The sequence below is a fragment of the Pseudophryne corroboree genome, chromosome 1, assembly GCF_028390025.1.
Source record: "Pseudophryne corroboree isolate aPseCor3 chromosome 1, aPseCor3.hap2, whole genome shotgun sequence".
In the NCBI taxonomy this organism is placed as follows: domain Eukaryota; kingdom Metazoa; phylum Chordata; class Amphibia; order Anura; family Myobatrachidae; genus Pseudophryne; species Pseudophryne corroboree.
In genome coordinates, this window is record NC_086444.1 from 1017557269 (window position 1) to 1017582515 (window position 25247).

Here is a 25247-nt window from a genome sequence, read left to right on the forward strand (position 1 = left end):
CTGCACCACTCCTCCGTGTTTGTGGTTATAAGAGTATGTCCGCCTGACATCCGCCGTCACTCAGCCACAGAATCCAGATAATAGTGCCGGCGTGCAGCACACACACAGTATGACAGACAGACGGTCTCTGGTTCAACTTCCACGCACACAATTCACTCACTGATCTCACTAGCACTACTGTACGTACTGCGCTGCGGTGACAGCGGTGTGGGACGGAAGAGACAGACATACGGTTCAGCCAATCAGGTGACACCTGTGGGTCATTTACCAATGAGAAGCCTGCATATCTCACTGTACTTCCTCGTTGCCGGCCAATCAACAGACTTCGTGCGCGATGTGTGGCGGGACCTCAGCAGCTGCTGTGCCGCCACATTTTGAATAAGTTATGCAACCCGCTGTCTAGTCTCACTCTGCCAGTGCAGTCAGTAACAGCGGTGGCCGTTTCGCGTTCACCGCCCGGCAGCAGTACCAGGCCGCCGTTATACCCGTGCCCGCATTATGGTGGAGGGTCCTGGCTGCACGCTGAACGGGGAGAAAATCAGGGCCCGGGTTTCCCAGGGTCAGCGTGTGGTGGAACTGCGGGGCAATGCTGTCGGCAGCAACAGCAGCAAGGTAACTATGGCTAATGATAGTCTCTGGTTCTTCAGCCACCCACTTGCTCCTTTATTGTCTGTAGTTCTAGTAGTTCCTCACTCACTAGTATGAGCTGTGCACAGCAGAGTGCATTAAAGTAAAAATGCAACAAAAACCATTTCCAGTGTACTGCAGCACGAGCACAGCCTTACGCACCACTGCAGCATGTATCAGTGGAGGTGATCCAAGATGGGATGTACTGTAGTCAAAATATTGACAGTAACAATGTTGATATGTTGATGGCACAGTGTTGACAGTTAAGATGTCTGCATCGTTAAAATATCTCAGAATGTTGACATCAGAGTTAGGCTGCTGTGGGGGACGGGGGTAGGCACTAGCGCAAAGGTGGCCAACCAGTCAGAGGCAAAGAGCCAGAAAAGCTCTGGAGTCTAGTGAAAGAGCCATTATCATGCGCGTGCAAAAAATGGGGACGTGGCATTGTTGTCACAAAGCCACACCCCATTTCTCTGACGTCCTAGTGGATGCTGGGAACTCCGTAAGGACCATGGGGAATAGCGGCTCCGCAGGAGACTGGGCACAAAAGTAAAGCTTTAGGACTACCTGGTGTGCTCTGGCTCCTCCCACTATGACCCTCCTCCAAGCCTCAGTTAGATTTTTGTGCCCGCACGAGAAGGGTGCACACTAGGGGCTCTCCTGAGCTGCTTAGTGAAAAGTTTAGTTTTAGGTTTTTTATTTTCAGTGAGACCTGCTGGCAACAGGCTCACTGCATCGAGGGACTAAGGGGAGAAGAAGCGAACTCACCTGCGTGCAGAGTGGATTGGGCTTCTTAGGCTACTGGACACCATTAGCTCCAGAGGGATCGAACACAGGCCCAGCCATGGAGTCCGGTCCCAGAGCCGCGCCGCCGGCCCCCTTACAGAGCCAGAAGCAAGAAGAGGTCCGGAAAATCGGCGGCAGAAGACATCCTGTCTTCACCAAGGTAGCGCACAGCACTGCAGCTGTGCGCCATTGCTCCTCAGCACACTTCGGTCACTGAGGGTGCAGGGCGCTAGGGGGGGGCGCCCTGAGCAGCAATAAAAACACCTTGGCTGTCGAAAATACATCACATATAGCCCCCAGGGCTATATGGATGAATTTTAACCCCTGCCAGATTACACTGAAAAACGTGAGAAAAGGCTGCCGAGAAAGGGGCGGAGCCTAACTCCTCAGCACACTGGCGCCATTTTCCCTCACAGCTCCGTTGGAGGGAAGCTCCCTGGCTCTCCCCTGCAGTCACTACACTACAGAAAGGGTTAAAAAAGAGAGGGGGGCACTAATTAGGCGCAGTATAAACAATACAGCAGCTATAAGGGGAAAAACACTTATATAAGGTTATCCCTGTATGTATATATATATATATATATATAGCGCTCTGGTGTGTGCTGGCAAACTCTCCCTCTGTCTCCCCAAAGGGCTAGTGGGGTCCTGTCCTCTATCAGAGCATTCCCTGTGTGTGTGCTGTGTGTCGGTACGTTTGTGTCGACATGTATGAGGAGGAAAATGATGTGGAGGCGGAGCAAATTGCCTGTAATAGGGATGTCACTCCCTAAGGGGTCGACACCTGAGTGGATGAACTGCTGGAAGGAATTACATGACAGTGTCAGCTCTTTACAAAAGACAGTGATTGACATGAGACAGCCGGCTACTCAGCTTGTGCCTGTCCAGACGTCTCATAGGCTGTCAGGGGCTCTAAAGCGCCCGTTACCTCAGATGGCAAATACAGACGCAGACACGGATACTGACTCCAGTGTCGACGGTGAAGAGACAAATATGACTTCCAGTAGGGCCACACGTTACATGATTGAGGCAATGAAAAATGTTTTACACAATTCTGATAATACGAGTACCATCAATAGGGGTATTATGTTCGGTGAGGAAAAACTACCTGTAGTTTTCCTGAATCTGAGAAATTAAATGAGGTGTGTGATGAAGCGTGGGTTTCCCCCGATAAAAAACTGATAATTTCTAAAAAGTTATTGGCATTATATCCTTTCCCGCCAGAGGTTAGGGTGCGTTGGGAAACGCCCCCTAGGGTGGACAAAGCGCTCACACGCTTGTCAAAACAAGGGCTCTACCCTCTCCTGAGATGGCCGCCCTTAAGGATCCTGCTGATAGAAAGCAGGAGGGTATCCTAAAATGTATTTACACACATACTGGTGTTATACTGCGACCAGCAATCGCCTCAGCCTGGATGTGCAGTGCTCGGTTGGCGTGGTCGGATTCCCTGACTGAAAATATTTATACCCTAGATAGGGACAGTATATTATTGCCTGTAGAGCATTTAAAAGATGCTTTTCTATATATGTGTGATGCACAGCGGGATATTTGCCGACTGGCATCAAGAGTAAGTGCGCTGTCCATTTCTGCCAGAAGAGGGTTATGGACACGACAGTGGTCAGGTGATGCGGATTCCAAATGGCATATGGAAGTATTGCCTTATAAAGGGGAGGAGTTATTTGGGGTCGGTCTTTCAGACCTGGTGGCCACGGCAACAGCTGGGAAATCCACGTTTTTACCCCAGATCGCCTCTCAACATAAGAAGACGCCGTATTATCAGGCGCAGTCCTTTCGTTCCCATAAGGGCACGTGGGCAAAAGGTTCCTCATTTCTGCCCCGAGGGAGAGGGAAACGGCTGCAGAAATCAGCCAGTTCCCAGGAACAGAAGCCCTCTCCCGCCTCTGCCAAGCCCTCAGCATGACGCTGGGGCTTTACAAGCAGACAGGGAGGCAGTTTTGGAAGCCATTCACAAGCTGTATTCCCAGCAGGTGATAATCAAGGTACCCCTCCTGCAACAGGGAAAGGGGTATTACTCCACACTGTTGTGGTACCGAAGCCGGACGGCTCGGTGAGACCGATTTTAAATCTAAAATCTTTGAACACTTACATACAGAGGTTCAAATTCAAGAGAAGGGGACTACATGGTGTCTCTGGACATCAAGGATGCTTACCTTCATGTCCAAATTTACCCTTCTCACCAAGGGTACCTCAGGTTTGTGGTACAGAACTGTCACTATCAGTTTAAGACGCTGCCGTTTGGATGGTCCACGGCACCCCGGGTCTTTACCAAGGTAATGGCCGAAATGATGATACTCCTTCGAAGGAAGGGAGTTTTAGTTATCCCTTACTTGGACGATCTCCTGATAAGGGTAAGATCCTGGGAACAGTTGGAGGTCGGTGTAGCACTATCTCAGGTAGTGTTGCGACAGCACGGTTGGATTCTCAATATTCCAAAATCGCAGCTGGTTCCGACGACTCGTCTTCTGTTCCTAGGGATGATTCTGGACACAGTTCAGAAAAAGGTGTTTCTCCCGGAGGAGAGAGCCAGGGAGTTATCCGAGCTAGTCAGGAACCTCCTAAAACCGAGCCAAGTCTCAGTGCATCAATGCACAAGGGTTCTGGGAAAAATGGTAGCTTCCTACGAAGCAAAGCCATTCGGCAGATTCCACGCAAGAACTTTCCAGTGGGACCTGCTAGACAAATGGTCCGGGTCGCATCTTAAGATGCATCAGCGGATAACCCGGTCACCAAGGACAAGGGTGTCCCTCCTGTGGTGGTTGCAGAGTGCTCAAGAGGGCCACAGATTCGGCATTCAAGACTGGGTCCTGGTGACCACGGATGCCAGCCTGCGAGGCTGGGGAGCAATCACACAGGGAAGAAATTTCCAGGGCTTATGGTCAAGCCTGGAGACATAATTTCACATAAATATCCTGGAGCTAAGGGCCATTTACAATGCTCTCAGCTTAGCAAGACCTCTGCTTCAAGGTCAACCGGTGTTGATCCAGTCGGACAACATCACGGCAGTCACCCACGTAAACAGACAGGGTGGCACAAGAAGCAGTCAATGGCAGAAGCTGCAAGGATTCTTCGCTGGGCGGAAAATCATGTGATAGCACTGTCAGCAGTATTCATTCCGGGAGTGGACAACTGGGAAGCAGACTTCCTCAGCAGGCACGGCCTCCACCCGGGAGAGTGGGGACTTCACCCAGAAGTCTTCCACATGATTGTAAACCATTGGGAAAAACCAAAGGTGGACATGATGGCGTCCCGCCTAAACAAAAAAATTGGACAGGTATTGCGCCAGGTCAAGGGACCCTCAGGCAATAGCTGTGGACGCTCTGGTAACACCGTGGGTGTACCAGTCAGTGTATGTGTTCCCTCCTCTTCCTCTCATACCAAAAGTACTGAGAATTATAAGACGGAGGGGAGTAAGAACTATACTCGTGGCTCCGGATTGGCCAAGAAGGACTTGGTACCCGGAACTTCAAGAGATGCTCACGGAGGACCCGTGGCCTCTACCTCTAAGAAGGGACCTGCTCCAGCAAGGACCCTGTCTATTCCAAGACTTACCGCGGCTGCGTTTAACGGCAGGGCGGTTGAACGCCGGATCCTGAAGGAAAAAGGCATTCCGGATGAAGTCATCCCTACCCTGATCAAGCCAGGAAGGATGTAACCGCAAAGCATTATCACCGCATTTGGCGAAAATATGTTGCGGGGTGTGAGGCCAGTAAGGCCCCGATGGAGGAATTTTCAACTAGGTCGATTCCTGCATTTCCTGTAAACAGGAGTGTCTATGTGCCTAAAATTGGGGTCCATTAAGGTTCAAATTTCGGCCCTGTCAATTTTCTTCCAGAAAGAACTATCTTCAGTTCCTGAAGTTCAGACGTTTGTAAAAGGGGTACTGCATATACAGCCTCCTTTTGTGCCTCCAGTGGCACCTTGGGATCTCAATGTAGTTTTGGGGTTCCTAAAGTCACATTGGTTTGAACCACTTGAATCTGTGGAGTTAAAATATCTCACATGGAAAGTGGTCATGTTGTTGGCCCTGGCCTCGGCCAGGCGCGTGTCAGAATTGGCGGGCTTTATCCTGTAAAGGCCCTTATCTGATCTTCCATTCAGACAGGGCGGAATTGAGGACTCATCCTCAATTTCTCCCTAAGGTGGTTTCAGCGTTTCACTTGAACCAGCCTATTGTGGTACCTGCGGCTACTAGGGACTTGGAGGACTCCAAGTTGCTGGACGTAGTCAGGACCCTGAAAGTATATGTTTCCAGGACGGCTGGAGTCAGAAAATCTGACTCGCTGTTTATCCTGTATGCACCCAACAAGCTGGGTGCTCCTGCTTCTAAGCAGACTATTGCTCGTTGGATTTGTAGCACAATTCAGCTTGCACATTCTGTGGCAGGCCTGCCACAGCCAAAATCTGTAAAAGCCCATTCCACACGGAAAGTGGGCTCATCTTGGGCGGCTGCCCGAGGGGTCTCGGCTTTACAACTTTGCCGAGCAGCTACTTGGTCAGGGGCAAACACGTTTGCTAAATTCTACAAATTTGATACCCTGGCTGAGGAGGACCTGGAGTTCTCTCATTCGGTGCTGCAGAGTCATCCGCACTCTCCCGCCCGTTTGGGAGCTTTGGTATAATCCCCATGGTCCTTACGGAGTTCCCAGCATCCACTAGGACGTCAGAGAAAATAAGAATTTACTTACCGATAATTCTATTTCTCATAGTCCGTAGTGGATGCTGGGCGCCCATCCCAAGTGCGGATTGTCTGCAATACTTGTACATAGTTATTGTTACAAAAATCGGGTTATTGTGGTTGTGAGCCATCTTTCCAGAGGCTCCTCTGTTATCATGCTGTTAACTGGGTTCAGATCACAGGTTGTACGGTGTGATTGGTGTGGCTGGTATGAGTCTTACCCGGGATTCATAAATCCTTCCTTATTGTGTACGCTCGTCCGGGCACAGTATCCTAACTGAGGCTTGGAGGAGGGTCATAGGGGGAGGAGCCAGTGCACACCAGGTAGTCCTAAAGCTTTACTTTTGTGCCCAGTCTCCTGCGGAGCCGCTATTCCCCATGGTCCTTACGGAGTTCCCAGCATCCACTACGGACTATGAGAAATAGAATTATCGGTAAGTAAATTCTTATTTTTTGTGCGCAAACCTTTCGGTATGACATTTGTAGGAGTATGACCTTATGTCACAAACCCATTTTAGTCACGTGCAGTGCCACATACATATAATGCCCCAGTGCAAGTAGAAAAAAATCTCTTGGTGGTACTGTGTGGGCGTGTCAAAAAATGGGTGTGGCCACATGCCACACAGGGCATGGCCAATGAAAATGGGGGCATGATACACATATGTGGGGCCAGATACATATATGTGCCCAGTAGTGAAGTGCCAGGTACACATATGCCCCCACAGTGCCAGGTACACATATGCCCCCACAGTGACCGATATGCCCCCCCAGTGCTGCTTACTGCACTGCTGTGCCTATGTGTGAGGGGAGAAGAGCGCAGCGTGCGTCTCTCCTGCCCCTCAGTCTCCGGTGGTGGTGTGTATCAGGCGCTGGTTCGTGAGCCAATCAAAAGCTTGTGGTCCGGCAGCCAATCAGGAGCTGCGGGTGGTCTTCAGGTTGCCGGCTGTCGGGATCCCGGCGCTGGAATCCCGACAGCCGGTATACCGACACTTTTTCTCCCTCTTGGGGGTCCACGACCCACCTGGAGGGAGAATAGATAGCGTAGCGCGTTACCGTGCCCGCAGTGTGGCGAGCGCAGCGAACCCGCAAGGGGCTAATTTGCGCTCGCCACGCTGTCGGGATTCCGGCGCTGGTATGCAGGATTTCTCTGACGTCCTAGTGGATGCTGGGTACTCCGTAAGGACCATGGGGAATAGACGGGCTCCGCAGGAGACTGGGCACTCTAAAGAAAAGATTAGGTACTATATCTGGTGTGCACTGGCTCCTCCCTCTATGCCCCTCCTCCAGACCCCAGTTAGAATCTGTGCCCGGCCCGAGCTGGTTGCACACTAGGGGCTCTCCTGAGCTTCTAGTAAAGAAAGTATTTGTTAGGTTTTTTATTTTCAGTGAGATCTGCTGGCAACAGACTCACTGCTACGAGGGACTGAGGGGAGAGAAGCGAACCTACCTGCTTGCAGCTAGCTTGGGCTTCTAAGGCTACTGGACACCATTAGCTCCAGAGAGATCGAACACTGGGCCCGTCCACGATCGTCCGGTCCCGGAGCCGCGCCGCCGTCCCCCTTGCAGAGCCAGAAGCAAGAAGAACATCCTGAAAATCGGCGGCTGAAGACTTCGGTCTTCATTAAGGTAGCGCACAGCACTGCGGCTGTGCGCCATTGCTCCCTATGCACACCACACACTCCGGTCACTGATGGGTGCAGGGCGCTGGGGGGGGGGGGGGGGGGCGGCACCCTGGGCTGCAATTAGAGTACCTTCTATGGCAAAAAGCACATAATATAGTCCAATAAACTATATATGTGCAAAATCCCCCGCCATAATATAAATATAAGAGCGGGAGAAGTCCGCCGAGAAGGGGGCGGGGCTATCTCCCTCAGCACACTGGCGCCATTTCCTCTTCACAGCTCCGCTGGAAGACAGCTCCCCAGGCTCTCCCCTGCAGTTTCCAGGCTCAAAGGGTAAAAAAGAGAGGGGGGGCACTAAATTTAGGCGCAAATTGTATATGTAAAGCAGCTATAGGGAAAAATCACTTTGTGTTAGTGTACATCCCTGATTATATAGCGCTGTGGTGTGTGCTGGCATACTCTCTGTCTGTCTCCCCAAAGGACTTTGTGGGGTCCTGTCCTCAGTCAGAGCATTCCCTGTGTGTGTGCGGTGTGTCGGTACGGCTGTGTCGACATGTTTGAGGAGGAGGGTTACGTGGAGGCAGAGCAGGAGCCGATAAGTGTGATGTCGCCCCCTGTGGGGCCGACACCGGAGTGGATGGATATGTGGAAGGTTTTAACCGACAGTGTCAACTCCTTACATAAAAGGTTTGACGACGTGACAGCCATGGGACAGTCGGCAGCTCAGTCCGCACCTGCCCAGGCGTCTCAGAGGCCATCAGGGGCTCAAAAACGCCCGCTGACTCAGATGGCAGACACAGATGTCGACACGGAGTCTGACTCCAGTGTCGACGAGGAGGAGATAAATGTACAGTCCACAAGGGCCATCCGATGTATGAGTACGGCTATGAAAGATGTTTTACACATTGCTGACATAAACCCGGTTACCACAAAAAAGGGTATTATGTTTGGGGAGAAAAAGCAGCCAGTGACTTTTCCCCCATCTGACGAGTTGAATGAACTGTGTGAAGAGGCGTGGTGTTCCCCTGATAAGAAACTGGTGATTTCTAAGAGGTTACTGGCTGCGTATCCTTTCCCGCCAACGGATAGGTTACGTTGGGAAACATCCCCTAGGGTGGACAAGGCGCTCACACGTTTATCTAAAAAAGGTGGCACTGCCCTCTCAGGATACGGCCGCCTTAAAGGAGCCTGCAGATAGAAAGCAGGAGGCTATCCTGAAGTCTGTATATACACACTCGGGTACTATACTGAGACCTGCAATTGCTTCGGCATGGATGTGTAGTGCTGCAGCTGCATGGTCTGATACCCTGTCAGACAACATTGATACCCTCGACAGGGATACTATTTTGCTAAATATAGAGCATATTAAGGATGTAGTCCTATATATGAGGGATGCACAGAGGGACATTTGCCGACAGGCATCCAGAATAAATGCGATGTCCATTTCTGCCAGGAGAGTATTATGGACTCTGCAGTGGACAGGTGATGCTGACTCTAAAAGGCACATGGAGGTTTTGCCTTATAAGGGTGAGGAATTGTTTGGGGACGGTCTTTCGGACCTTGTATCCACAGCGACAGCTGGGAAGTCGTCTTTTTTACCCCTACGTTCCTTCACAGCCTAAGAAAGCACCGTATTATCAAGTACAGTCCTTTCGGCCTCAGAAAGGCAAGCGTGTCAGAGGCGCATCCTTTCTGCTCAGAGGCAGGGGAAGAGGAAAGAAGCTGCATCAGACAGCCAGTTCCCAGGAACAAAAATCCTCCCCTTCTTCCACTAAATCCACCGCATGACGCTGGGGCTCCACAGGTGGAGCCAGGTGTGGTGGGGGCCCGTCTCCGGAACTTCAGCGACCAGTGGGTTCGTTCACAGGTGGATCTCTGGGTTTCTACAAGTGGTATCTCAGGGATACAAGCTGGAATTCGAGACGTCTCCCCCTCGCCGTTACCTCAAGTCAGCCTTGCCAGCTACTCCCCAGGACAGGGAGGTAGTACTGGCGGCAATTCACAAGCTGTACCTCCAGCAGGTGATAATCAAAGTCCCCCTCCTTCAACAGGGACGGGGGTTACTATTCCACATTGTTTGTGGTACCGAAACCAGACGGTTCGGTGAGACCCATTCTAAATTTGAAATCCTTGAACACTTATATAAGAAAGTTCAAGTTCAAGATGGAATCGCTCAGGGCGGTTATTGCAAGCCTGGAAGAGGGGGATTATATGGTATCACTGGACATCAAGGATGCTTACCTACATGTCCCCATTTACCCACCTCACCAGGAGTACCTCCGTTTTGTGGTACAGGACTGCCATTACCAATTCCAGACGTTGCCGTTTGGTCTGTCCACGGCACCGAGGGTATTTACCAAGGCAATGGCCGAAATGATGATACTCCTTCGAAAGAAGGGAGTTATAATTATCCCGTACTTGGACGATCTCCTTATAAAGGCGAGGTCCATGGAGCAGTTGTTGGTCGGAGTAGCACTATCTCAGGAAGTGCTACAACAGCACGGCTGGATTCTGAATATCCCAAAGTCGCAGCTGGTTCCTACGACGCGTCTGCTGTTCCTGGGTATGATTCTGGACACAGAACAGAAGAAGGTGTTTCTCCCGGAGGAGAAGGCCAAGGAGTTGTCATCTCTGGTCAGAGACCTCCTAAAACCAAAACAGGTGTCTGTGCATCACTGCACGCGAGTCCTGGGAAAGATGGTAGCTTCCATTCGGCAGGTTCCATGCATGGATCTTTCAGTGGGATCTGTTAGACAAGTGGTCCGGATCGCATCTTCAGATGCATCGGCTGATCACCCTGTCCCCGAGGGCCAGGGTGTCTCTGCTGTGGTGGCTGCAGAGTGCTCATCTACTCGAGGGCCGCAGATTCGGCATACAGGACTGGGTCCTGGTGACCACAGATGCAAGCCTCCGAGGTTGGGGGGCAGTCACTCAGGGAAGAAACTTCCAAGGACAATGGTCGAGTCAGGAAGCTTCCCTACACATAAACATTCTGGAACTAAGGGCCATTTACAATGCCCTAAGTCAGGCAAAACCCCTGCTTCAAAACCAGCCGGTGCTGATTCAATCAGACAACATCACGGCGGTCGCCCATGTAAACTGACAGGGCGGCACAAGAAGCAGGATGGCGATGGCAGAAGCCACAAGGATTCTCCGATGGGCGGAAAATCACGTGATAGCACTGTCGGCAGTGTTCATTCTGGGAGTGGACAACTGGAAAGCAGACTTCCTCAGCAGGCACGACCTCCACCCGGGAGAGTGGGGACTTCATCCAGAAGTCTTCCAGCTGATTGTAAATCGTTGGGAAAAGCCACAGGTGGACATGATGGCGTCCCGCCTCAACAAAAAGCTAAAAAGATATTGCGCCAGGTCAAGGGACCCTCAGGCGATAGCTGTGGACGCTCTAGTGACACCGTGGGTGTACCAGTCGGTTTATGTGTTCCCTCCTCTTCCTCTCATACCAAAGGTACTGAGGATAATAAGAAAGAGAGGAGTAAGAACTATACTCATCGTTCCGGATTGGCCAAGAAGGACTTGGTACCCGGAACTACAAGAAATGATCTCAGAGGACCCTTGGCCTCTGCCTCTCAGACAGGACCTGCTACAGCAGGGGCCCTGTCTGTTCCAAGACTTACCGCGGCTGCGTTTGACGGCATGGCGGTTGAACGCCGGATCCTGATGGAAAAGGGCATTCCGGTTGAAGTCATTCCTACGCTGATAAAAGCTAGGAAGGATGTGACAGCAAAACATTATCACCGCATATGGCGAAAATATGTTGCTTGATGTGAGGCTATGAAGGCCCCAACAGAAGAATTTCAGCTGGGTCGTTTTCTGCACTTCCTACAGTCAGGAGTGACTATGGGTCTAAAATTGGGATCCATTAAAGTCCTGATTTCGGCCCGGTCTATTTTCTTTAAAAAAGAACTGGCTTCACTGCCTGAAGTTCAGACGTTTGTTAAGGGAGTGCTGCATATTCAGCCCCCTTTTGTGCCCCCAGTGGCACCTTGGGATCTCAACGTTGTGTTGGATTTCCTAAAATCACATTGCTTTGAGCCACTTCAGACCGTGGAGTTGAAATATCTCACGTGGAAAGTGGTCATGCTTTTGGCCTTGGCTTCGGCTAGGCGTGTGTCAGAATTGGCGGCTTTGTCATGCAAAAGCCCCTATCTGATCTTCCATATGGACAGGGCAGAATTGAGGACTCGTCCCCAATTTCTCCCTAAGGTGGTATCAGCGTTCCATTTGAACCAACCTATTGTGGTGCCTGCGGCTACTCGGGACTTGGAGGCTTCCAAGTTGCTGGATGTAGTCCGGGCCCTGAAAATCTATGTTTCCAGGACGACTAGAGTCAGAAAAACTGACACACTGTTTATCCTGCATGCACCCAACAAGCTGGGTGCTCCTGCTTCAAAGCAGACTATTGCTCGCTGGATCTGTTGCACGATTCTGCTTGCACATTCTGCGGCTGGACTGCCGCATCCTAAATCAGTCAAAGCCCATTCCACGAGGAAGGTGGGCTCTTCTTGGGCGGCTGCCCGAGGGGTCTCGGCTTTACAACTTTGCCGAGCTGCTACCTGGTCGGGATCAAACACATTTGCAAAATTCTACAAATTTGATACCCTGGCTGAGGAGGACCTTGAGTTTGCTCATTCGGTGCTGCAGAGTCATCCGCACTCTCCCGCCCGTTTGGGAGCTTTGGTATAATCCCCATGGTCCTTACGGAGTACCCAGCATCCACTAGGACGTCAGAGAAAATAAGATTTTACTCGCCGGTAAATCTATTTCTCGTAGTCCGTAGTGGATGCTGGGAGTCCGTCCCAAGTGCGGAATTCTGCAATACTTGTATATAGTTATTGCTTAACTATAGGGTTTTTTTGTTCTGAGCCATCAGTTTAATGAGGCTCAGTTGTTGTTCATACTATTAACTGGGTATAATTATCACAAGTTGTACGGTGTGATTGTTGTGGCTGGTATGAGTCTTACCCTGGATTCCAAATCCTTTCCTAGTAATGTCAGCTCTTCCGGGCACAGTTTCAGTAACTAACTGGGGTCTGGAGGAGGGGCATAGAGGGAGGAGCCAGTGCACACCAGATATAGTACCTAATCTTTTCTTTAGAGTGCCCAGTCTCCTGCGGAGCCCGTCTATTCCCCATGGTCCTTACGGAGTACCCAGCATCCACTACGGACTACGAGAAATAGATTTACCGGTGAGTAAAATCTTATTTTTTGATAGCAATTGGGCAAAACCATGTGCACTGCAGGGGAGGCAGATATAACATGTGCAGAGAGAGTTAGATTTGGGTGTGGTGAGTTCAATCTGCAATCTAAATTGTAGTGTAAAAATAAAGCAGCCAATATTTACCCTGCACAGAAACAAAACAACCCACCCAAATCTAACTCTTTCTGCACATGTTATATCTGCCTCCCCTGCAGTGCACATGGTTTTGCCCAATTGCTATCAAAAATCCTGCTGCGATCAACTTGGAATTACCCCCATGGTCAGGGACCTGCTAAAACCAAAAAAAGTGTCAGTCCATCAATGCACTCGAGTACTGGGAAAAATGGTGGCGACCTACGAGGCTATTCCCTTCGGCAGGTTCCATGCGAGGACGTTTCAGTGGGACCTTCTGGACAAGTGATCGGGGTCCCATCTACAAATACATCAGAAAATAAGCCTGTCCCCCAGGGCCAGGGTGTCTCTCCTGTGGTGGCTGCAGAGTACTCACCTTCTCGAGGGTCGCAGGTTCGGCATTCAAGACTGGGTTCTGGTGACCACGGACGCGAGCCTCCGAGGATGGGGAGCAGTCACACAAGGAAGAAATTTTCAGGGACTTTGGTCAAGCTAGGAGGCTTGTCTACACATCAACGTACTGGAATTGAGGGCCATATACAACGGCCTACGACAAGCGGAGAATCTTCTTCGCGGCCTACCGTTGATGATTCAATCAGACAACGTCACAGCCGTGGGTCATGTAAACCGCCAAGGCGGGACAAGGAGCAGAGTGGCAATGGCGGAAGCCACCAGGATTCTTCGTTGGGCGGAAAATCACATAAGCGCTCTGTCAGCAGTCTTCATTCTGGGAGTGGACAACTGGGAAGCAGACTTCCTCAGCAGACACGATCTCCATCCAGGAGAGTGGGGACTTCATCAAGAAGTTTTTGCAGTGACAACAAGTCGTTGGGGACTTCCTCAAATAGACATGATGGCGTCACGCCTCAACAAGAAGCTTCGGAGATATTGTGCCAGGTCAAGGGACCCTCTGGCAGTAGCGGTAGACGCCCTGGTGACACCATGGGTGTTTCAGTCGGTCTATGTGTTCCCTCCTCTTCCACTTATCTCAAAAATATTGAGGGTCATAAGACGAAAACGAGTGCAGACAATACTCATTTTTCCAGATTGGCCTCGAAGGGCTTGGTATTCAGATCTTCAGGACATCCTCACAGAAGATCCGTGGCCTCTTCCGCTCAGGGAGGACCTGTTGCAGCAGGGGCCCTGCATGTTCCAAGCCTTACGTTTGACGGCATGGTGGTTGAACATCGAATCCTAGCTGGGAAAGGTATTCCGGAGGAAGTCATCCCTACTCTGATAAAGGCTAGGAGGGAGGTGACGGCGAAACACTATCACCGTATCTGGAGGAAGTATGTATCTTGGTGTGAAGCCAAGAATGCTCCTACGGAAGATTTCCACCTGCAACGTTTTCTCCACTGTCTACAAACAGTAGTGGATATGGGCCTAAAGGAATTGGCTTTCTCTCCCGGAAGTCCAAACTATTGTGAAGGGAGTACTGCACATCCAGCCTCCTTTTGTGCCCCCAGTGGCACCATGGGACCTTAATGTGGTGTTACAGTTCCTGAAATCACACTGGTTTGAACCTCTTCAAACGGTTGAATTGAAAATTTCTCACTTGGAAAGTGGTCATGTTGCTGGCCTTGGCATCTGCAAGGCGGGTGTCTGAATTGGCGGCTTTGTCTCACAAGAGTCCCTATCTGACTTTCCATGTGGATCGAGCAGAGTTGAGAACTCATCCTCAATTTCTGCCTAAGGTGGTTTCGTCATTTCATATGAACCAACCTATTGTGGTGCCTGTGGCTACGGGGGACTTGGAGGATTCCAAGTCCCTTGACGTAGTCAGGGCCTTAAAAATTTATGTAGCCAGGACGGCTCGAGTTCGGAAAACAGAGGCACTGTTTGTCCTGTATACGGCCAACAAAGTTGGCGCTCCTGCTTCTAAGCAGACTATTGCTCGCTGGATCTGTAACACGATCCAGCAGGCTTATTCTACGGCTGGATTGCCGGTACCAAATTCGGTTAAGGCCCATTCCACTAGGAAGGTGGGCTCTTCTTGGGCGGCCGCCCGAGGTGTCTCGGCGTTGTAACTTTGCCGAGCGGCTACTTGGTCGGGTTCAAACACTTTTGCTAAATTCTACAAGTTTGATACCTTGGCTGAGGAGGACCTCATGTTTGCTCAATCGGTGCTGCAGAGTCATCCGCACTCTCCCGCCTGGTCTGGAGCTTTGGTATAATCCCCATGGTCCTTACGGAGTCCTCAGCATCCTCTAGGACGTAAGAGAAAATAAGATTTTAAACCTACCGGTAAATCTTTTTCTCCTAGTCCGTAGAGGATGCTGGGCGCCCGTCCCAGTGCGGACTAAATTCTGCAGGACTTGTATATTGTTATTGCTTACATAAGGGTTATGTTACAGTTTTGATCAGTCTCTGGCTGATGCTGTTTTGTTTCATACTATTAACTGGTTCGTATGTTCCAAGTTGTACGGTGTGGATGGTGTGGGCTGGTATGTATCTTGCCCTTAGATTAACAAAAATCCTTTCCTCGTACTGTCTGTCTCCTCTGGGCAGTTCTTTAACTGAGGTCTGGAGGAGGGGCATAGAGGGAGGAGCCAGTGCACACCCATTCTAAAGTCTTTAGAGTGCCCATGTCTCCTGCGGAGCCCGTCTATACCCCATGGTCCTTACTGAGTCCCCAGCATCCTCTACGGACTAGGAGTAAAAGATTTACCGGTAGGTTTAAAATCTTATTTTTTGTCTCCAGAGAAAGTCCTGAAACTTCAGGACAGGATCAGATATTTCCTCTCTCACCCAAGAGTGTCGATGCACTTGGCGATGCAAGTACTAGGCCTCATGGTGTCCGCTTTCGACATGGTAGAGTACGCTCAATTTTATTCCCACCCTCTGCAGAGGTTAATTCTTTCCAAGTAGGACAGCCTGCCTCATCGGATGAGGTCTCAAATGATCTCATTTATACCGGAGGTGCGTCTGTCACTGAGCTGGTGGCTACAGGACCAACAGTTGAGCAGGGGCCGTCCCTTCTGGATCTCCAACTGGGTCCTCCTGACAACGGATGCCAGGCTGTGGGGTCGATGGACCAGGGAGGAGTCTCTACTCTTAAAAAAAAAAATTCTGGAATTGCGGGCAGTGTTCAATGCGTTGACACTGGCCCTGCCTCTAGTACAGAACAGGCCCGTTCAAGTACAATCAGACAACGCCACCACGGTGGCATACATAAATCATCAAGGCGGCACTCAAAGCCGAATGGCAATGCTGGAAGTATCAAAAATCCTACGTTGGGCGGAACGCCATCTGCCAGCAATATCCGCAGTGTTCATTCCCAGAGTCCTCAACTGGGAATCGGACCTTCCTCAGTCGTCAAGACGTACACGCTGGAGAGTGGAGTCTTGATCCGGAAGTCTTTCAACTCCTAGTGGACAAGTGGGGCCTACCAGATGTAGACCTGATGGCTTTTCGACACAATCACAAGGTTCCGGTCTTCGGATCGAGGACAAGGGATCCTCAAGCAGCGTTCGTTGACGCACTGGCAATTCCTTGGAACTTTCGGCTGCCATACGTGTTCCCTCCAGTGTCACTCCTACCCAGGGTACTACGGAAGTTCAAGCAAGAAAGAGGAATGCTACTTCTTGTCGCTCCAGCGTGGCCCAGACGGCATTGGTTCTCAGACCTGCAGGGTCTATCGATAGAGCGTCCTGTTCTGCTTCCTCAATGCCCAGACCTCCTCGTTCAGGGCCCTTATGTCTATCCGGACCTGACCAGACTGGCTTTGACGACGTGGCTCTTGAAGCTTCACTCCTGAGGGCCAAAGGATTCTCTGAGGAGGTTATTCAAACTATGTTAAAGGCCCGCAAAGCGGCTTCTGCACGGATTTATTACAGGGTCTTGAACTCTTACTTCACATGGTGTGCTGCTAAGAACTATGATGCCTATTCGTTCAGAACTTCCAGGCTTTTAGCTTCTCTTAATCTTAACCCTCCAGGTTCATATATCTGCCTTGTTGGTGTGGTTTCAGAGGAAATTGCGTCTATTCCTGATGTTCATACTTTCACTCAGGGTGTTTTATGGATCTAGCCTCCCTATGTCCCTCCTGTGGCTTCATGGCATCTGTCGGTTGTCTTAAATGCCCTACAAGAGTCTCCATTTGAACCTCTTGAGTCTGTGGATCTTAAATGTCTTACAAAGTTGTGTTTCTCTAACGTCCTAGTGGATGCTGGGGACTCCGTAAGGTCCATGGGGAATAGACTGGCTCCGCAGGAGACAGGGCATTTTAAGAAAGAATTTGGATTCTGGTGTGTTCTGGCTCCTCCCTCTATGTCCCTCCTCCAGACCTCAGTTTGCATCTGTGCCCGGACGAGCTGGGTGCTGTTTAGTGAGCTCTCCTGAGCTTGCTATAAGAAAGTATTTTGTTAGGTTTTTTATTTTCAGGGAGATCTGCTGGCAACAGACTCCCTGCATCGTGGGACTGAGGGGAGAGAAGCAGCCCTACTCTCTGAAGCTAGGTCCTGCTTCTTAGGCTACTGGACACCATTAGCTCCAGAGGGATCGTACACAGGATCTCACCCTTTGTCGTCTGATCCCGGAGCCGCGCCGCCGTCCCCGTCGCAGAGCCGGAAGACAGAAGCCGGGTGAAAGAAGCAAGAAGACTTCAAAATCGGCGGCAGAAGACTCCAGTCTTCACTGAGGTAGCGCACAGCACTGCAGCTGTGCGCCATTGCTCCCACACTACACCCACATACTCCGGTCACTGTAGGCTGCAGGGGGGGGGGGGCGCCCTGGGCAGAAATTAGGACCTCTTGGCAAAAGCGGAGCATATAAACAGTTGGGCACTGTATATATGTATGAACCCCCGCCATAATATTGTACAGAAACGCGGGACAGAAGCCCCAGCCGCTGAGGGGGCGGAGCTTCTTCCTCAGCACTCACCAGTGCCATTTTTTCTCCACAGCTCCGCTGAGAGGAAGCTCCCCAGGCTCTCCCCTGCAGATTCACGGTAGAAAGGGTAAAAAGAGAGGGGCGGCACATAAATTAGGCGCAAAAACATAATAATATACAGCAGCTACTGGGTTAACACTAAGTTACTGTGTGATTCCTGGGACATATAGCGCTGGGGTGTGTGCTGGCATACTCTCTCTCTGTCTCTCCAAAGGGCCTTGTGGGGGAACTGTTTTCAAAAAAGAGCATCCCCTGTGTGTGTGGTGTGTCGGTACGCTTGTGTCAACATGTTTGACGAGGAAGGCTATGTGGAAGCAGAGTGGGAGCAAATGAATGTGTTTTCTCCGCCGACACCTGATTGGATGGATATGTGGAAGGTTTTAAATGATAATGTAAATTCCTTGCATAAAAGGTTGGATAAAGCTGAAGCCTTAGGACAGTCCGGGTCTCAGCCCATGCCTGATCCTATGTCGCAGAGGCCGTCAGGGTCTCGGAAGCGCCCACTATCCCAAATTGTTGACACATATACCGACCTGGATTCTGACTCCAGTGTCGATTACGATGATGCAAAGTTACAGCCTAAATTGGCTGAAGCCATCCGTTATATGATTATAGCAATGAAGGATGTGTTGCACATCACAGAGGAAACCCCAGTCCCTGACAAGAGGGTTCATATGTATGGGGAAAAAAGGCAGGAGGTGACCTTTCCCCCTTCACATGAGCTAAATGAGTTATGTAAAAAGGCTTGGGAATCTCCAGATAAAAAACTGCGGATTTCCAAACGGATGCTTATGGCGTATCCTTTCCCGCCAACGGACAGGTTACGCTGGGAATCCTCCCCTAGGGTGGACAAAGCTCTAACACGCTTATCCAAGAGGGTAGCCCTGCCGTCACAGGATACGGCCACCCTAAAAGATGCTGCGGATAGAAAGCAAGAGGGTACCCTGAAGTCCATTTATACACATTCAGGTACCTTACTAAGGCCGGCAATTGCGTCGGCCTGGGTGTGTAGTGCTGTGGCAGCATGGACGGATACCTTATCTGAGGAACTGGATACCTTAGTCAAGGATACTATATTAATGACCCTGGGGCATATAAAAGACACTGTCCTATATATGAGAGATGCACAAAGAGACATTAGCCTACTGGGCTCTAGAATAAATGCTATGTCAATTTCTGCCAGAAAGGTCCTGTGGACTCGGCAATGGACAGGCGATGCCGACTCAAAAAGGCACATGGAGGTTTTACCTTACAATGGTGAGGAATTGTTTGGGGAGGGTCTCTCGGACCTGTTCTCCACAGCTACTGCTGGAAAGTCAAAGTTTTTGCCATATGTTCCCTCACAACCTAAGAAAGCACTGTATTACCAAATGCAGTCCTTTCGTTCACAAAAGGGCAAGAAAGTCCGAGGTGCGTCCTTTCTTGCCAGAGGCAGGGGCAGAGGAAAGAAGCTGCACAACACAGCTAGTTCCCAGGAACAGAAGTCCTCCCCGGCTTCCACTAAATCCACCGCATGACGCTGGGGCTCCACAGGCGGAGTTAGGACCGGTGGAGGCGCGTCTCCGAAAATTTCAGCCACAAGTGGAATCACTCCCAGGTCGATCCCTGGGCAATAGAGATTGTGTCTCAGGGATACAAGCTGGAATTCGAAGAGATGCCCCCTCACCGATACCTCAAATCTGCCCTGCCAGCTTCCCCCTTATAGAGGGAAATAGTGTTAGCTGCAATTCACTAATTGTATCTTCATCAGGTGGTGGTCAAGGTTCCCCTTCTTCAACAAGGAAAGGGTTATTATTCGACCATGTTTGTGGTACCGAAACCGGACGATTCGGTCAGACCCATATTGAATTTAAAATCCCTGAACATATACCTGAAAAGGTTTAAGTTTAAGATGGAATCGCTCAGATCGGTCATCGCAAGCCTGGAAGGGGGGATTTTATGGTGTCTCTGGACATAAAGGATGCGTACCTTCATGTCCCCATTTATCCACCTCATCAGGCGTACCTCAGATTTGTGGTACAGGATTGTCATTACCAATTCCAGACGTTGCCGTTTGGTCTCTCCACGGCACCGAGAATTTTTACCAAGGTAATGGCGGAAAAGATGGTGCTCCTGCGAAAGCAAGGGGTCACAATTATTCCATACTTGGACGATCTCCTCATAAAGGCGAGGTCCAGAGACCAGTTGCTGATCAGCGTAGCACGCTCTCAGGAAGTGTTACAACAGCACGGCTGGATTCTAAATATTCCAAAGTCGCAGTTGATTCCTAAGACTCGTCTGCCCTTCCTGGGCATGATTCTGTACACAGACCAGAAGAGGGTTTATCTCCCGATGGAGAAGGCTCAGGAGCTCATGACACTGGTCAGAGTCCTATTAAAACCAAAACAGGTGTCTATGCATCACTGCACGCGAGTCCTCGGAAAGATGGTGGCATCATACGAGGCCATTCCCTTCGGCAGGTTCCATGCGAGGACCTTTCAATGGGATCTGTTGGACAAGTGGTCCGGATCACATCTTCAGATGCATCGGCTGATCACCCTATCCCCCAGGGCCAGGGTGTCTCTCCTGTGGTGGCTGCAGAGTGCTCACCTTCTAGAGGGCCGCAGATTCGGCATTCAGGACTGGGTCCTGGTGACCACGGATGCAAGCCTCCGAGGGTGGGGGGCAGTCACACAGGGAAGACATTTCCAAGGTCTGTGGTCAAGTCAGGAGACTTGCCTTCACATCAACATCCTGGAATTAAGGGCCATTTACAACGCCCTACGTCAAGCGGAGACCCTGCTTCGCGACCAATCGGTTCTGATTCAGTCAGACAACATCACCGCAGTGGCTCATGTAAACCGCCAAGGCGGCACAAGGAGCAGGGTGGCGATGGCGGAAGCCACCAAAATTCTTTGCTGGGCGGAGAATCACGTAAGCGCACTGTCAGCAGTGTTCATTCCGGGAGTGGACAACTGGGAAGCAGACTTCCTCAGCAGGCACGACCTCCACCCGGGAGAGTGTGGACTTCATCAAGAAGTCTTCACGCAGATTGCAAGTCAGTGGGAACTGCCACAGGTGGACATGATGGCATCCCGCCTCAACAAAAAGCTACAGAGGTATTGCGCCAGGTCAAGAGACCCTCAGGCGATAGCTGTAGACGCACTAGTAACACCGTGGGTGTTCCAGTCGGTTTATGTATTTCCTCCTCTTCCTCTCATACCAAAGGTGCTGAGAATCATAAGAAGAAGAGGAGTGAGAACAATACTCATTGTTCTGGATTGGCCAAGAAGGACTTGGTACCCAGATCTGCAAGAAATGCTCACAGAGGACCCATGGCCTCTGCCTCTAAGACAGGACTTGTTGCAACAGGGGCCCTGTCTGTTCCAAGACTTACCGCGGCTGCATTTGACGGCATGGCGGTTGAACACTGGATCCTAGCAGAAAAAGGCATTCCGGATGAGGTTATTCCTACGCTGATAAAGGCTAGGAAGGACGTGACGGCTAAACATTATCACCGTATATGGCGAAAATATGTTGCTTGGTGTGAGGCCAGGAATGCCCCCACGGAGGAATTCCAGCTGGGCCGTTTCCTTCACTTCCTACAGTCGGGTGTGACTTTGGGCCTAAAATTGGGTTCCATTAAGGTCCAGATTTCGGCCCTGTCTATTTTCTTTCAAAAAGAACTGGCTTCTCTGCCTGAAGTTCAGACGTTTGTAAAGGGAGTGCTGCATATTCAGCCGCCTTTTGTGCCTCTAATGGCACCTTGGGATCTTAACGTGGTGTTGAGTTTCCTGAAGTCACACTGGTTTGAGCCACTTAAAACCGTGGAATTAAAATATCTCACGTGGAAGGTGGTCATGCTATTAGCCTTGGCTTCGGCTAGGCGTGTGTCAGAATTAGCGGCTTTGTCACATAAAAGCCCCTATCTGGTTTTCCATATGGACAGGGCAGAATTGCGGACCCGTCCACAATTTCTGCCAAAAGTGGTGTCATCTTTTCATATGAACCAACCTATTGTAGTGCCTATGGCTACTCGTGACTTGGAGGATTCCGAGTTACTAGATGTGGTCAGGGCTTTGAAGGTTTATGTAGCCAGAACGGCTAGAGTCAGGAAAACGGAGTCGCTGTATATCCTGTATGCATCCAACAAGCTGGGTGCTCCTGCTTCAAAGCAAACTATTGCTCGCTGGATCTGTAACACGATTCAGCAGGCTCATTCTGCGGCTGGATTGCCGCTGCCAAAATCAGTAAAAGCCCACTCCACAAGGTAGGTGGGCTCTTCTTGGGCGGCTGCCCGAGGGGTCTCGGCATTACAGCTCTGCCGAGCAGCTACTTGGTCAGGTTCGAACACTTTTGCAAAGTTCTACAAGTTTGATACCCTGGCTGAGGAGGACCTTGTGTTTGCTCATTCGGTGCTGCAGAGTCATCCGCACTCTCCCGCCCGTTTGGGAGCTTTGGTATAATCCCCATGGTCCTTACGGAGTCCCCAGCATCCACTAGGACGTTAGAGAAAATAAGATTTTACTTACCGGTAAATCTATTTCTCGTAGTCCGTAGTGAATGCTGGCCGCCCGTCCCAAGTGCGGACTTCTTCTGCAATACTTGTATATAGGTATTGCCTAAATAAGGGTTATGTTATAGCTGCATCAGGGTTGATCTGATGCTCTGTTGTTGTTCATACTGTTAACTGGGTATGTTATCACAAGTTATACGGTGTGATTGGTGTGACTGGTATGAGTCTTGCCCTGGATTCCAAAATCCTTTCCTAGTACTGTCAGCTCTTCCGGGCACAGTTTCTCTAACTGAGGTCTGGAGGAGGGACATAGAGGGAGGAGCCAGAACACACCAGAATCCAATTTCTTTCTTAAAGTGCCCTTTCTCCCTCGGAGCCCGTCTATTCCCCATGGTCCTTACAGAGTCCCCAGCATCCACTACGGACTACGAGAAATAGATTTACCGGTAAGTAAAATCTAATTTTTTACTGGCTATTGCCTCTGCTAGGAGGGTATCGGACTTAAACGCTTTGTCCTGTCGTCCACCCTTTCTGATTTTTCACTGTGACTGGGCAGTTCTTCGAACTCGCCCTGGTTATCTACCTAGGGTGGTATCATCTTAACCAAGAGATTGTGGTTCCGCCCTTTTCTCTCTTCTGGTTTGTCCTCCAAAGAGCGGTCTTTGGATGTGGTACAGGCTCTCCACCTTTGCGTGGAAAAGACTGCCTCCCTCAGTAGGTCAGATTCCCTTTTTGTACTTTTTGGTTTTCACAAACGTGGCTGGTCTGCGAGTAAGCAAACCTTGGCCAGATGGATTAGAATGGTGATTGCACAAGCCTATGCACAGGCTGGTCTTCCAGCTCTTGCTGCTATTACAGCCCATTCTACTCGGTCTGTTGGACCTTCTAGGGTGGCCCGCCGAGGCGAGTCTGCTGAACAATTGTGCAAGGCGGGTACGTTGTCCTCCGTGAACACATTCATCAGGTTCTATGCCTTTGATATTTCCGTCTCCCAGGATGCTTCCTTTGGACACCGGGTTCTTGTGCCCGCTACGGTGCGTCCCCTCCCATAAGTAATTGCTTTAGGACATCCCAATGTATTCCCTGTGGAATCCCAGTGTACCCCGCTGCAGAAAAGGAGATTTGTGGTAGACTTACCATGGTTAAATCTTTCTGCAAGATACACTGGATTCCACAGGGCGCCCACCCTGACGCACTTGGCTTCTTTGGGTTTGCATGGCATTAGCCGCTAGTCCCTTCTCCTATCGTGAGAATGTGGTTCTATGTGACTTAACATTTACCGTCTTTTACCTGCTACTGCATTGGACTGGTTAACGAAACTGAGCTCCAGTGCCTGAAGGCGGTGCAATGCATCCTGGGAACAGTGAAAACTTTAGCCTTTTGGTGCCTCTGATCAAGATCCAACTCTACACCCCCAATGTATTCCCTGTGGAATCGAGTGTACCTCGCAGAAAGAGATTTAACCATGGTAAGTCATAAATCTCCTTTTTTATAACTAGATGGCAGCTTTCCTATGTTTCCTATGATGATCTTCCCATGGCAAAATAAAATAGCTGTTCATCCCAGGTACAGAACCGTAGGACCAAATTACACATGCGCACACTGGGATTCTTGTGTATGTGTGAACCGTAGTAATTTTTCTTCCATCAAATGGTTGTAATACACAATGTTAGTTACCATTGCTAGATTCAATATCTGAAACCCATCCACTATTCAATAATGGGCTTCCGATGTCCATCCCTAGGAGTGGTAATAATTAGAGTATTCATTAAAAACTTCCATTTCTGCATTCTGTCGTTGACATGTTGTCCACAATCTCGGTGTTAACATTCTTACTGTTAGCTAATCTACTATGGCCCTCATCCCGAGGTTCAATGAAAGGTGGGTGCCAGGCATATCCAAATAAAGTTAAGCTTGACAGGACCTGCTCTCCTTCACATACACCCTTCGTGTTTCATGATTACTCTCATTACTTTATGTGCACTTCTTAGTAGGGATGGACACTGGAAGCCCATCATCCAATGGTGGACAGGCTTTCAACATCGAATCTTGCGGCCATTATCCCTCATTCAGATGTGGTTGGAGGGGTCCCTAATGCGCAAAGTACCGATGTTTGGTACTTTGCGCATGTGCAAGACCTATGCTGCTTGTGCGTGAGCGGGTACTGTGACACGAGATGCTAGGCTAGCATCAGACTGTCCGTGATTGACAGTCTGATGTCATTTAGGTTAGCGATAGGCTCCGTTTGTGTGAACGGAGACGTGTCTCCAATAATTTAGGGGTAGGCAAGAGGCCAGGGATCTCTGCCGCTGCATGGAGATTTCCTGGCCTCTGTGACGGGCGGCTTGCTGATGATGCCAGGGAAGATCCGATGCTGCGTCCTCGGACACAGTTCGGCTAAGTAATGCAGCAGGAGGCATCCCGCATCCTGCTGCATTAACGTATTGTTGGTATCCCCATGATAGATAGACAGTGTCTAGTTAGACAGTCAATAGATAGACACCATATGTTAGACAGACATTAGGTCGACAGGGTCAAAAGGTCAACATGGGAAGGATAGACAGCACAAAAGGTCGACAGGGTCAAAAGATAGACGGTCAATATGTCGACCTGAAAATGGTCGACAAAGGTAGACAGGTTTTTGTTTTTAATTTTACATGCTTTGGACTTTTTCGTACCTTCTCTATCCATGTCGGCATAGAGTTGGTTTTAAACCTTGTAGCGATTTTTACAATTGGGGGTCCCAGATGACAAAACTATCCACACAACCCCCCCCCCACCAAA

The 25247-nt window shown here is 50.1% G+C and overlaps 1 protein-coding gene across 2 annotated transcripts in view; it reads left to right on the forward strand.

Moving 5' to 3' along the window:
- The first annotated feature begins 299 nt into the window (after positions 1-299).
- NEIL3 (nei like DNA glycosylase 3) overlaps positions 300-25247 on the forward strand; it is a 201888-nt gene continuing 176940 nt past the window's right edge. Inside the window, exon 1 of one of the 2 annotated variants that reach the window (XM_063920666.1) lies at positions 300-612. In XM_063920666.1, coding sequence (XP_063776736.1) covers positions 499-612 — 114 coding nt within the window. In that variant the 5' untranslated portion in view covers positions 300-498. The remainder of the gene's footprint in view (positions 613-25247) is intronic. The other variant, XM_063920667.1, reaches the window with a different exon arrangement.